Raw genomic sequence first — 14,023 nt, 5'->3', positions numbered from 1 at the left:
AAGCACGGGCAACAGAGAGCACTAAAATTCAATCTTCTCCAGCTGAGAATTTCGTCCTTCACTGCATTCTGGTTTCTTTACATAACTATGATAAACTAAAACGTGAGACCAGTGTTGATTAGATGATCTTCTACAGTAAGGCACTCAAGTAAGCTTGTGTCATTCCCTAAAATCAAAAATCAATGCTACTCCCTTCCTTCCTTGTTAGGCTGGAGACATTTTGATCAAGAACATGCACATCAGAAATTGCTTTCCTTCCATATCCATAGCACCAGGGCTTTTCCAGTCCATCGTAAATTTCAAGTCTAAAACTTCTAAATAAAGTGAGAGCATTTACTTACAAACAACCTAAATACACAATATGCACAACATGACTATTTCTTCTAAATAACACAAAGTCAGACAAAATGGTATCAAAATAAGTTTATTTTTTGAGCTATTGGAAAAAGTCAATCTTGTCTTATAATTGAGTTTACAAAAAATTCATTTTAGACATAGTTACTCATGTTCTTCATTGCTCCAAATTCATATTTTAAACTGCTTGTTTTTTTTTTAGGAAACAAAATTAAATTCCAGACTGCTGCTCAAAGCATTTAACACTTCGTATGTTTGATTCACAAAGTATGTATACTCAAACTCTGGATTTCCCATTATTTCCCAAATTCTGAAAAGAAAACTCTTATTTTTAAGTTAAGACATCAGCCTTTTGGAATTACTTAAGTGCAAATTATTTATTACAGTCCACATCAAAAATACCAATTGAAAACAAATTGCATTGTATATTTAGAGCCAAAAGCAGCAACATTGAAAACCCAACAAATCCCAATATAATGAAATTAAATTTAAATCAAATCAAACCGTTGCTTATATAGAAATTGTGAATTTTTTGGTACATCATTTGAGACAGGCACAGCTTTATACATCAGAAATAAGTCAGACCCATTGGAACCCATGTTCAATTTTAACACCAAAACCTTAAAAAAATCTGGGGATAAAGGTAAGCATTCGCTCATTACAAATATTGCATATAAAAGCTAGAACACTACAAAGATATCAACTACACAGCATGATGTAAAATGTTTCTACTGTATTGTGAATTATCAAAAATAAACATTAGTATCTGCATATACCAATTGCCCAGAAATCAGAGTAGGGCTCTTTGCATGGAAAAGATACCTTTAATATTTACCTACAACCCATCCAACACATTAATATTTCCTTTTAACTCATTTATTTTTCCAACAATTACACAATGTGCGAGAACTCAATTAGAAAAAGACCATTACGGATTCGAAGAAATTTTGCATCACCACCTAGAGTTAGGGGTCAGTTGTGAATGGCTATAACAAATTTTAAATTTGAATCTTTCCACCAAAGCAGTGCTGGATCCACATCAGAACTGCAACTTGCAACTAGTTAAAAGGGATACCTTCACTGGCATTAATACAACAACTGCAACGGATGATTTCAAGTCAGTGTTAAAAATGTTGATAAATTGGAAAAAAGTAGTCAAGCAAAAATATTTTCAAGATTTCATGCTGCAGGAAATACAATGCCAAAAACAGTTTCCAAAACTCAGTAACAGGTCCCAAATCCACCTTAAAATGTCAATAATGCATCTTCAAACAAAACAGAAAAATTTCTTTCACAAAGCTACCTTAAAAAAAGGCGTTTGTTGCATTTTAACAGTACACATCAGCATCGTTTTGCTGGCATCCAAAGCAGCCAGAGCCCACAACTGCCAACATATATTTGACAGGCAGTATAAAAGTTCATTTCCTTCAGAAAAAAATTAATATTGATTACGGTATTATCAACTTCTGACTAGGGGAATCATTAGAAGAGAAATGAAAATCAAAAGGAAAATAGGGTAATGTGAGGTGCTGAAATACAACAGTACCTCGATAATTCTAAAACATATTTTCTAATTCCATTGATCCGTTTAAGAGTATTATAGTTTGCCCAAGTTAAAAATATTCTTCACAGCTGTCAATCACTTTCCTGTTGATTTGATCATAATCAAAGTCACAATTGCAAAATGCACAATCACAGCATTTAGACATTCTAATCATGAATGCTGTGACATGCCTAGAAATACACAAAGTAATCCTTATTACAGGTATTTGTAAATTCACAATATCACAGTCAGCTTTCAGTTAGGTGCAACATTTTGTATTAGACACACACATATCAGCTTTTGACATGGAATGAGTGTTTGGAAATACTGATCGTAAATAGAGTTTTAGTCATTAGTAATGTGTCAAAATTTCAATGTTGTCATTCCAGCATTGCTTTATAAAAACAGTACCCCTTAATAGAATGCTACACCCAATCTGATGGTTGTCATACCAGAATCCTTGCAAGCATAGTCCAACTATTTTGTATAATCCATATTCTTCAATATTGAACAAAGCACTGTCATTTCTAGTTTCTTCAGACTAAGTCTCTGTGGAGTCTTTTATTGCATCTTTTTGTCTTGTACTTGATGCAGCTTTAGATGTCTTATCCTCACAGGAAGAAGTTTCCTCAGTCCTCCTATCAGTGTTCTGCTGAAAGACACTCGTATCCAAAAACATGTCTGGGATGTCACTTCCAAAGTAAATTTTGCTGTTTGTTGAAATTGCTTGGTATTTAGCCATCTCCAGATACTCTTTAGTTAGTTTTAACTGTTAGGAAGGGAAGAAAACAGATTTGAATTCACTACTGAAACAGGAATAATGCTAAACCCAGTAATCATCATGCTTGGTATATAATTAGTAGTTGCAAAGGAATCCTGAATCCTTATCAAGATTCATTTTTCTAACCATGAAAATAAATTTAACACTATTTTCTTGGTCTTCAATTTTGGCAGAAATTCACCAAAGATCATTCGACCTTCCAAACCCATGACCACTTGGGAACACCACCACCTGCAAGCTCCCCTCCAAGCCACTCACCATCCTGACTTGGAAATATATCGTCGTTCCTTCACTGGGTCAAAATCCTGGAATTCCCCCCCTAACAATATTGTGAGTCAACCCACAGCATGTGGGCTGCAGCAGTTCCAGAAGGGAGCTCACCACCACCTTCTCAAAAGGCAACTAGGGATGGGCAATAAAAGCTGGCGAGCCAGCATACTCCATGAGTGAATAAACTCAAAAACCATTGCTAAATAACAACTTGTTAGGTCGTAAAATGAACAATCACACCATCTAAATTTCCATGTTATCAACAGGTAAGAGACAAAACAATGTACATGTAAATTGCACACCAGAATAAAACTGGTTAATCTTTCTCTAACAAACTAGTTCTGATTGGAATGGATACACAATAATTCAATATCTATAGACTTGAGAAGGTGGGGAACGTGGAAAGTATGCGAGAAGCTTTTAAAAAATGGATATAAAGAACAAAACCAGTCTGTTTACATTGCTGAATCATGTACAGTTCTCATGTATCGACACATGGAATCTCCTTTTCCATTCCAACTATTCTACAATGGAATACAGACAACACTTGTTTCTATTTAGCAATTATACATTGAAATCAAGTGCACAGGAAGAGGTTTTCATACCCGGTTGGCTTCTGCAGTCTTCTGTGCAGTGTAGAAGTCTGCATCTGCTTTGGCTTTCTGTTTGGCTAAATAAGTAGCATCTAGAAGCAAACCAAAACAATTGAATCACTACTTCTCACATTAAACATTATACGCCACCTGGCAACTACAGTACAAAACAAAGTACATCAACATTTAATCTATGTCGTGAATTGAGACTGCCAGTGAAACATGGATGCAGAATACAGTGAACTAGGCAGACTTGGCTGTTAGAAACAAATGCAGCAATGTCACATCAAAATCTTCCACTACTCCATTTTGAAGCAGTTGTTTCTGGAAAAGCATACATCAATAAATAATCAACTGTCCCAAAGAACTGAAACTACAGCTGCTTGTAAATCCTAAATTTATATAATGAAAAAGCAGACAAGACCTCCCTAGTGTACTTGAAACCTGGCCTCTTGTCTCTTCTCCATGTGGAAAAATATGAACGTAGTAATGAAGCACAGAGCAAGTATGTAGACTATTTAACAAAAAAATGCAAAACAAGATTTCAAGAGAATCAAATAGTAAGTAAGATTATTTACACGTAGACTTAACAGTCACCTTTTGAACACAAGTGTTTAAAGTAATGCAAAAGACAGTCATTAGAAAAAAGTGGACTTAAATACCAGCTGAAATGAATTTCTCCTTTGTGATGCGACTTGAATGAAAATCTATCCCAGGAGTTGGAATTCATCTACATTTAATCTTGCACTTTTTGCAGGTGACTACATTTTCTAGTCAAGGGTTGTAGAATTCCCAAAAGTGTGCCAAGAAACACTATGAATTGTTTATTGAATGGAAATGCTGAGACGACATGAAGAAAATAGGCTAATCCATACGTCCCTAGTGACTTGTGATGCAAAGCCCTCAAAAACAAGTCTCCAGGGACTACAATTATTACTAGTGTCCCAAGTAATTCTTTCAAGCGCTCTCTGTTATTTTGATGAAGAAAGGTGGTCACCTGAGAAGCACAGCCATCAAGTTTGTATGTTTGTCAGGCAATCTCAAAAGAACCCATTTGCAAAGATCACCTACAAAGAATGGCATTTATTCAATAAATAACTGACCCAGCAGACAAAGTCTCAGGTTCAATCTGCAAGTTATAATAGAGTGCTAAAACTAAGTCCCATGCCTGTCAATGAAAAAGATGTAGCAAGATTTTGGCTTGTGGCTATTGTTTATCAGCATTTGCTACTAAATAACTGTGATCATGGTCAAAAAGCTATCTGCCACTCACTGCAAGGGCTATTGCCCATTTAGTTCACATACTTAAGGACGACTGGTATCATGGAACTTCACTCAGGAGGAAGTGTCTTTTGGGAGTATTTATATACATATTTTAATACTGTTTCTTTTAAGAACTTAGATTTTGAACTAATGACATGTGGGTTTGGTCTGTGTCGGAGTTTAATTGATAACTCTGAAGTACCGCTGTAGCCATGGTGATTACTTTTAGAACAGGATTGGGGGAGGCTTCCTGGAGAGTAATAGGATTCTGTATTTATTGGGAGAGTTTACAAGCAAACTAAGTATATAGTTGTGCATTAGGCTTTTACTGCGGAAAATCAGAGATTGGATGGTTTTCTCTTGATTGGGGAAACACCTATAGCTTGGAAGAAAAAACTTCAACCTTTCAGTCTGAGAAGTTTTAGCTAAAGCTGGATGTGTAAAACAGTTCCTTGAGAAAGATGTAATTTAGGTCTGTTAAGAAAAGATTTCTCAGTTTCAGGAGTTTAGTTTAAAAGGTTCTAGGCCAGAGTGCTTGGTTAAAACCCTGAAGGGGTTGCGAGATGCTGAGAAAGTGCAAGTACAGTTAAAAGACAAACCAAGGAAGAGACCATCAGGTTCTCACAATTGGGAAGTGAAACTGCAGCGAAGTCAAACCCAATACGGGATAGAGTAGGGTGTTCTTCCTGGTGGGTACTGCAATGGAATGCCAGAGTCATACAGCATGGAAACAGACCCTTTGGTCCAACTACTCCACGCCAACCATCTTGCCAAACTAAAATAGTCCCAACTACCTGCATTTGGCCCATATTCCTCCAAAACATGCCTATTCACATACTTATCTAAATGTCTTTTAAACATTGTAACTGTACCTGCATCCACCACTTCCTCTGGCAATTCACTCCACACATGAACCAATGTGTTAAAAAAAAAAAGTTGCCCTTCATAAAACGTTCTCCTCTCGCCTTAAAAATTTGCCCCCTAGTTTTGAACTCCCTCACCTCAGGGAAAAGACCTTTGCTATTCATCTTATCTCTGCCCCTCATGATTTTATAAACCTCTATAAGATCACCCCTCAACCTCCTGTGCTCCAGTGAAAAAAAGTCCCAACCTATTCAGCCTACTTTTGTAACTCAAACCCCCCATTCATGGCAACATCCTGGCGAATCTCTTCTGAACCCTCACCTCTTTAATATTGTCCTTCCCATAACAGGGTGACCAGAAGAATGGCACACAGTACTCCAGAAGAGGCCTCACCAACATTCTGTACAACCTCAACAAGATGACCCAACTCCTGTACTCAATGATCTGAACATTGAAGGCAAGTGTGCTAAACACCTTCTTAGCCACCCAATATGTGACACAAATTTTAATGACTTACGTACCTCAAATCCTAGGTCTTTCTGTTCTATAAGACTATCCAACGCCCTACCATTAATTGTACAAGTCCTGCCCTTGTTTGTTTTACCAAAATGCAATACCTCACATTGAACCAAATATGAATTCATCCACTACTCCTCAGCCCATTGACCCAATTGATCAAGATCTTCTTGTAATCTTAAGAAACCATCTTCAGTGTCCACTGCACCATCAATCTTAGTGTCATCCACAAACTTACTAACCATGTCTTCAATGCTCATACAAATCATTTTATATAAATGACAAACAAAAGTGGACCCAGCACCAATCCCTGTGGAACACCACTAGTCACAGGCCTCCTGTCCAAAAAAAACTACCCTTCACCATCACTGACTCCGACCATAAAGCCAATTTTGTATCCAATTGGCAAGCTCACCCTGAATCACATGTGATCTAACTTGATACAATTAGTTTACTGTGCAGAACCTTATCAAAGGCTTTAGTAAAGTCAAAGTAAACAACGTCTATCGCTCTGCTCTCAATCTTTTTGGTTCCTTCCTGAAAAAACTCAATCAAGTTTGTGAGACATGGTTTCCCTTGCACAAAACCAGACTGACTATCCCTGATCATTCCTTGCCTCTCAAAATGCATGTAAATCCTACATTTCAGAATCACCTCCAAAAACTTAGCCATCACGGACATCAGACTCACCGGTCTATAGTTTCCAGGCTTCTCCTTTAGCCTTTCTCAAATAAAGGCCAACATGAGCTATCCTCCAGCACCTCACCCATGGTTATAGATGATAGAAATACTTCTGCTAGAGGCCCCACATTTTCCTCCCTAACTTCCAAAAACACCCTAGGATACACCTGAGATAACAAGGTATACAGCTGGATGAACACAGCAGGCCAAGCAGCATCAGAGGGGCAGGAAGGCTGACGTGTCCGGCCTAGACCCTACACCTGATCAGGTCCTGGAGATTTATCCACTTCTATATTTTCTAAGACCCCCAACACTACTTCTACTGTTGGAACTAATGGGATTGATTTTTATTATATGTTTAGAAATCTTTAAACTGTGCTGTATGTAAATAGTTTAGTTTATTCTATTTTATCTTCATTTCATTTGCACTATAAACTTCTGCTTTATTGTTAAAACCAAACCTGCAGCATTGTGTGCTGGTGTTTCAGTGAAAGACTGCTTTGTTGAAACCAAAAGAAAATACAAAAGATTTTTCATACCAAATTTTAGTATGGGATCTGACTCAGGCAGTAACAATATTAGATGGCATCATAATAAGAGAAAAGAAATTGGAACAAGCGACATGATTTAGGTGGATAGATAGATACCTTGAGGCTGAGATACAAGTACATACTATCTTGTTATACAGCTGATCAGTTAACATTCAAGCTAGAGCTAAAATAGACAGCACTTCATCATCCAAATTAAACTAATTTCAGTGCGTGCAGTTAAACTTCAGAATGATCAGATGTTGCCAAAATACTCACCTTCAATTTGAGAAATCTTCTTCAGTGTTTCCTTTTCCATAACTTTTTGTTGAAATTGAATCTGGGCTACTTGTGCAACTTTTTCTGCCTCTGTATATTGACAAAACAGGCAATGTACAAATCACACAGTATTCAAAAAATAAAATGCTTGAGCTTCGTAAAGCAATGGTATAATTTTCTGATGATTGTACAAGATCATATACTCAACGACTGTGCGAAAAAGTGGCCTCTGTTAAGACCAAGTTGCCTTGTGCTTTTGATTTTAACCATATTCTGAAACTAACCACAAATACAGAGGACCCCAATTTATGAATGCCCACACTTACAAGCATGATCTCATCGTACTGTAACTTTAAATTTTCAACACAAACCATCTCCTATACTTATGAACTGCTTCTTTATATTGTCCTGTATTGTGTTCTGACTTGCGTACAAATTCCCATTCACAACCCACGGACTTGCCGACCTTCTCATTTAAAAAAAAAAGTACCTTAAACATTGGTATCAAATACATAATGCATAGGAACACCAAGCATCTCTTGGACCATTTTGTCTTGCAACCTCTTAAATTTAAAATGTTACAGGACAAATCCACTTCTCCATCATTACAGAGTACAGGTATCAGCCAACATAGCCAATTACCATCTTAACAGCAAGGTGACACATTATTGTCAACAGCACATAAGTGACTGCACTATCACAAGGACACACCAAACAGCAATTATGTTCACTGCTGCTCAGGTTAGGTTCTGCCAGAGACAAAAACACTCACTATGGACCTCATAACAGTCTTAGTCCAAAGACAAACAAAATAAAAGTTTGACAAAAAAAGTTCAACAAAAGAAAAAGGTGGTGAGTGATATTGCCCTCAATGAAGTGTAGCATCAAGACACCGTAGAGAAAAGTTAGTTAACGGGAATCCGGAAGAAAGCCCTCCACCGCTTGGAATTATACTTAGCACAAAAGACCAGATGGTTGCAGTTGTTGGAGGTCAATCATCTCTGCCCCAGGACATCTCCACGAGATTTCTGAGCAGAGTCTTACGTTCAATTATCACCTGCCATCATGTGATCAAATTAGGGGTGTACGGTGTTAACTGCCCAATGTTCAATACCACATGCGAGTCCCCAGATAGCAAAGATGCCCGCACCCATACGCAGCAAGACATGGACGATATTCATGTTTGGGTTGCTAAAGTAATCAATAACATTCACACTAAGTAAGTGCTAACCATCACCAACAAGACAAAGAATGTAACCATTTTCCCTTGACATTCAACAATATTACCACAGCTGAATATTCTGGGGTTACTATTGACCAGAAACTCGACTGGATCAGCCGTACAAATACTGACAGTGTCAAAGTAGCTAAGAGAACAGGAATTATGCAGTTAGTAACTCATACCCTGACTCCATGAAGCCTGACAACTATGAACGACAATAGATTGGAAAAGGGGAGATGCAATGAGATCTGGGGTGCCCTGGTACACCACTCAAAGTATGCATGCAGATCCAGCAGGCAGTCAAGGTAGCAAATGGTATGTTGGCCTTCATAATGAGAGGATAAGCACAGGAGCAGGAACTGCTTGCTGCAAGTGTATATACAGCCTTGATGAGACCACACCTGGATAGTGTGCACAGTTTTGGTCTCCTTATTGGAGTAAGGACATTCTGGCTAAGGTGGGAGTGCAACTAACATGTACCAGACTGATTCCTGGGATGGCAGGACTAACATACAAAGAGATACTGGATCGGTTAGGACTATATTTACTGAAGTTTAGAAGAATTGGTGGTGGGAGAAGGAAGTCAGAGAAGAGAGAAATTTCATACAGACCTATACAATTCTAACAGAAATGGGTAAACAGAGGAAGGAGGTTTCCAATGACTGGGGAGTCCATAACCAGGGATCACAATCTAATGACATAGGTAGGCCATTTAGGAATAACATGAGGAGAAATTTCTTCACCTGGAGAGGGGCGAGCTTTTAAAAAATTCTACCATAGAAAGCAACTGAGGCCAAATTATTGAATGTTTTCAACAAGGAATCAGATATTGTTCTTAGGACTAAAGAGATCTAAAAGTGTGGTAAGAAAGTGGATACTGAGTTGGATGATCCACCATGATCATACTGAATGACACAGCAGGCTCAAAATGGCCAAATGGCCTACTCTAGTTGCTATTTTCTGTGTTTCTATCTACACTCTTAAATTACAGGTGTGTGGCTCCATCAACACAAGCTCAACACCATCCAAGACAAAGCAACCCACTTGATCAACATCCCATCCATCATCCGTAACGTACTATCTATACAATGCACTTCAGCAACTTACCAAGCCTCCTTCAACACCATGTTCCAAACATACAACCTCTATCAACCAGAAGGACAAGGGGCAGTAGATGCATGGGACCATCAACACCTGCAAGTACCCCTCCAAATTAAACAGCATCTGGATTTGGAATGAAATAATCACCATTCCTTCATGATCCAGGATCTCCCTTCCAAACTGCTGTCTGCATGTACCTACACCAGGCAGTCTACTGAAGATGATCAAGATAGCAGTTCATTGCCACCCTCTAAAGGGCAATTAGGTATGAACAATAAATTCTGGGCTTGCCAGCAAAGTTCATACCCCATGAACATGTAAAACAAAAACTTGACTAAAACAATAATCCTTTACAATTAATTCAAACTAAAATATTAGCATGTTAAATTATTCAGTAACAGGCTGACAATAAAATTTAGATGCCTGATGGATTTGACAGCAAAAGAATAGTCAGAACCAAAATTTTAAAAAGTGGCGTAAATAGTTTGAAGTTAATTAAAATTTATTCTATTGTGGTAGATAATTATTTAAATGCTGTAGTTTATAATTCAACTGTAAAGAAATTATTTACTGAAGTGAACAAGGGTTCTAACTACAACATTCAAGGTCTTAACAAAAATAAATGAACATTGCCCCTAGAAAGAGAGACATAATTTAATCATTCTTTCATTTAAACCTTTCAGCAGATAAAATTCTTTAGCCTTACTGGCACAAATGAGTAATGAGAAACATGTCCCCGTTCCTTACAATAAAAACAAGGTGACCACTGTTAAAGTAACTGTGCTACATTGAGGTTATCAAGGAAGAGAATGGAATGATTTTCAGATCTCTGATGCTGCAGGAGATAAAATATTGGTGATGATTTCAACATAAAATGAGTTATGTACCTTATTCTGTCAGAACCTACAAATATTTTCTTGTGGGTATAGTCATTTCCACAAAAACGTCCCTTAGTGCCTCAACTTCTGAATTAAATGTAACTTTTAAGCATACAAAGTTAGCAACAATCTCATTGAAATAGGCGAGGACAACTATATTTCACAAAAAGCAGAGCAAATAAGGAATGAACCCTGGAGAGCAAGACTAACTTCTTTCATACAGCCAACATTGGCATGATGTGCTCAAGGCTCCCCTATGCTGCAAGATTCCATGATTTTTAACAGACTGATAAACATATGCTGAATTAGGCAGCACAAGAGTTTTATTGTAAACTTAGCGTTTAGCACAATCTCTTGTTTCACTGACAAATGATTGAGCTACAAGTGAGCAATTAGAAGTAATCTGGTGGCCCTTTTGAGTCATTGTTCATGGAATCCTACGCTAAAGAAGCTGCTGCTCCAGAAAACTACAATTCCTAACTTGATGCTTGTACTTGGAAAGTAATCACAAAAAAAAAACACTCTAGCCACTGAAGTTTTATTCAAAAAAATCTGTATCATCAATAACCAGATCACCTAAATATATATCTGGAAACACTGAAATCTCATGGTTAGTTTAATATTGCACGTTATTACACCTTGCTACTTGTGAACTTGAGCCTCATGACTCAAACCTCCCCAGTTAAAAATGATCTTTTAAGTCATAGTCATAAAGGACAAAATGGAAACACGTCCTTCGGTCCAACTTGTTTATGCCAACCAGATATCCTAAATTATTCTAGTTCCATTTGCCAACATTTGGCACATATCCCTCTAAACCCTTTCTATTCATGTACCCATCCAGATGCCTTTTAAATGTTGTAATTGTACCAGCCTCCATCACTTCCTCTGGCAGCTTATTCCATATGCACACCACCCTCTGTGGGGAAAGAAATTGCCCCCTAGGTCCTTTTTAGATCTTTCCCCTCTCACCTTAAACCTATGCCTTCTATTTTTGGACTCCCCTACCCTGGGGAAGAGACCTTGTCCGTTCACCCCATCCATGCCTCTCGTGATTTTATAAACCTCTATAAAAGGTCACCCCCCTCAGCCTCCTATGCCCCAGGGACTGCGTTGATCATCCTGCAAATTGTTTTTTCAGTGTGAAAAATATTGAACGGCTCAAGCGTATGGCTTTTCATCAGGTCGATGGCCACATGTTTGTTCTACTACTGTTCCAGCCCAAAGGACCTCAAAAAAAAAAAAAAAAAAAAAATTCCTGTCACTCTCCAGCAGTTCACAGTAACAAACCCCCTCAGCAAAACTAGAAGCTGTACCACAAACCCACCTCAGATATTTTACTTAAAATGAATCAAACTTCATAGAGCTAACTGAAAAAGCGTTTTTTGGTCCTGCATACAACATTGTTACTTCAAACTTTTTTCAGTCAAACTATTCACGTTAAAGTAGAGAAAACTGCAATTCAGATGATTGATAAGACAGACATTCAGACACCCACCCAACCAACTCCTCAGGTGCTACAAATGCTTTCAATGCCTGACTTTTATGATATGGATTCCTCTTGTGCACTCTGGTTATTACAGTTCCAGAGAAAAAGCAACACCAAGTTCAAAAGCAGCTGGAAATGCCAGCACACAGGCAGAAGGTAAAATTTTCAAAGTGCACAATGAAGTTTTCCAAATTGATACATACCAATAATAGCCCGTTTTCTTTCAGTCTCAGCCTCTTGTTCCACAACCTTTTGCCTCTGTGTAGAAATAAGCAACTTTGTTTTCTCTGCTTCCCTGAAATAAACAAAGTTGTGAACAAAGTAGAAAATTATATTTACCAAGAAGTCTCAAACGTCATGCGCTGCAATAACTCCTCGGTCTCCCAGGCACCACAGACCTTTTTGTTTTGAGGGAAATGGGGTTGTGGGGAGAGGGGGACGAAGAGTCAATATTTTCGACAAGAAATTTCAGACGTCAAAAATGATAGACTAATTTTTAAACCTAGTGCAACGTGCGCACACATACACGAGATATTTTTGTTGACAGATTAAACAGATAAAGTATAAACAAACAATCCATTTTGTACTCCAAAGTTCAAAACCTGCAGAAACGTTCAGGCATTGGAACTTTTCAGAAGTCACAAATAGCTTGACTTTGGGAGGTCAAGTGCACTATTACTCTCATACATTCTGAAAGGTTCCATTCTGTGGATTTCCCCTTGCTGTGGTGGACAGGCTTGGCTGCTCTGTTGAGCCTGAGAGTGATGCTGTCAGGAGTTCTCAGCACCTGGCAGGGTTACCGTGACAGTAAGATCCGAGGGAGGAAGCAGATAAAGCACAATCCAGAACAAGTCCTCACTGGCTATTCAGGCATTCATGTGATAGCAATGGCTGTGACAGCAGATGAAGGCTACAAGGGCTGAGAGATCCCCAGTTGTGGAGGCTTCCTTGCCACTGGAACAAAATTAACCTTCTGTCAAGGACCATGCATTCCATTAAGAGATGTTCCACACAAGGACCTACGTATATACCCATGCCAAATCTGTGGTCAGAGATACAGGTCTAGGATCACTCTAATCAGCCATTCAGGGACCGATGTAACCCATGACCAGTGACAGAATTTCTGAGGTGGACAACCATACTTTGCAGTGAGTGGTTACCAACGATGAGTTAGAGGCTCTCTTATCTCTAGGTCAGTCATGTAAGGCATGTTTTGTTCTTTTGCTTGATCTAAACAGAAGTAACTCCTCCAAAAGCATGGCATTACTTGATTAAAAACTGACAAATTTGTGCAAAGTATATAAAGATGTTTTAAAAAGTTGAGCTTAACTACAATGTACAATCTTACACAGCAAAGAATCACTGACTGTTTCAGAGAGGTAATTGGACCATGAATAAACTTGCAAGTGTTAGACTCCTGTGTTTAAATGCTTATTTCTTAACACAATAAATATTGAAGAATAAATCCAATATTTAATACAGCTACAAATGTACAGAATGTGAAACAAAAAACTTACATAAGTTCAAAATTCCTTCTAATTGCCTCTGGAATTTTAGGTTTTGTAACTCGAACAGCCTGTTGGTTTGCAAGAAAAAGATACAATAATTATTAAAAGATCTAACATCTTGGCAGAGATAACAAGGTGTAGAGCTGGATGAACA

General features: G+C 38.0%; 1 protein-coding gene across 2 annotated transcripts in view; it reads right to left on the bottom strand.

The window, feature by feature from the left end:
- Positions 1–408: 408 nt before the first annotated feature.
- Positions 409–14,023, bottom strand: part of LOC109918796 (erlin-1) — a 31,780-nt gene continuing 18,165 nt past the window's right edge. For both annotated transcript variants that reach the window (XM_048616300.1, XM_020518740.2), the window contains 5 exons: positions 13,879–13,937; positions 12,565–12,656; positions 7,672–7,761; positions 3,554–3,633; positions 409–2,666 (listed from right to left, as the gene is read on the bottom strand). In XM_048616300.1, the coding sequence (XP_048472257.1) occupies positions 2,439–2,666; positions 3,554–3,633; positions 7,672–7,761; positions 12,565–12,656; positions 13,879–13,937 (549 nt within the window). In that variant the 3' untranslated portion in view covers positions 409–2,438. The remainder of the gene's footprint in view (positions 2,667–3,553; positions 3,634–7,671; positions 7,762–12,564; positions 12,657–13,878; positions 13,938–14,023) is intronic.

This window comes from Rhincodon typus, chromosome 34, assembly GCF_021869965.1.
Source record: "Rhincodon typus isolate 14 chromosome 34, sRhiTyp1.1, whole genome shotgun sequence".
Taxonomy (NCBI): domain Eukaryota; kingdom Metazoa; phylum Chordata; class Chondrichthyes; order Orectolobiformes; family Rhincodontidae; genus Rhincodon; species Rhincodon typus.
The sequence above is the reverse complement of the archived record's forward strand: the minus strand, read 5'-3'. Positions and strand labels throughout refer to the sequence as shown.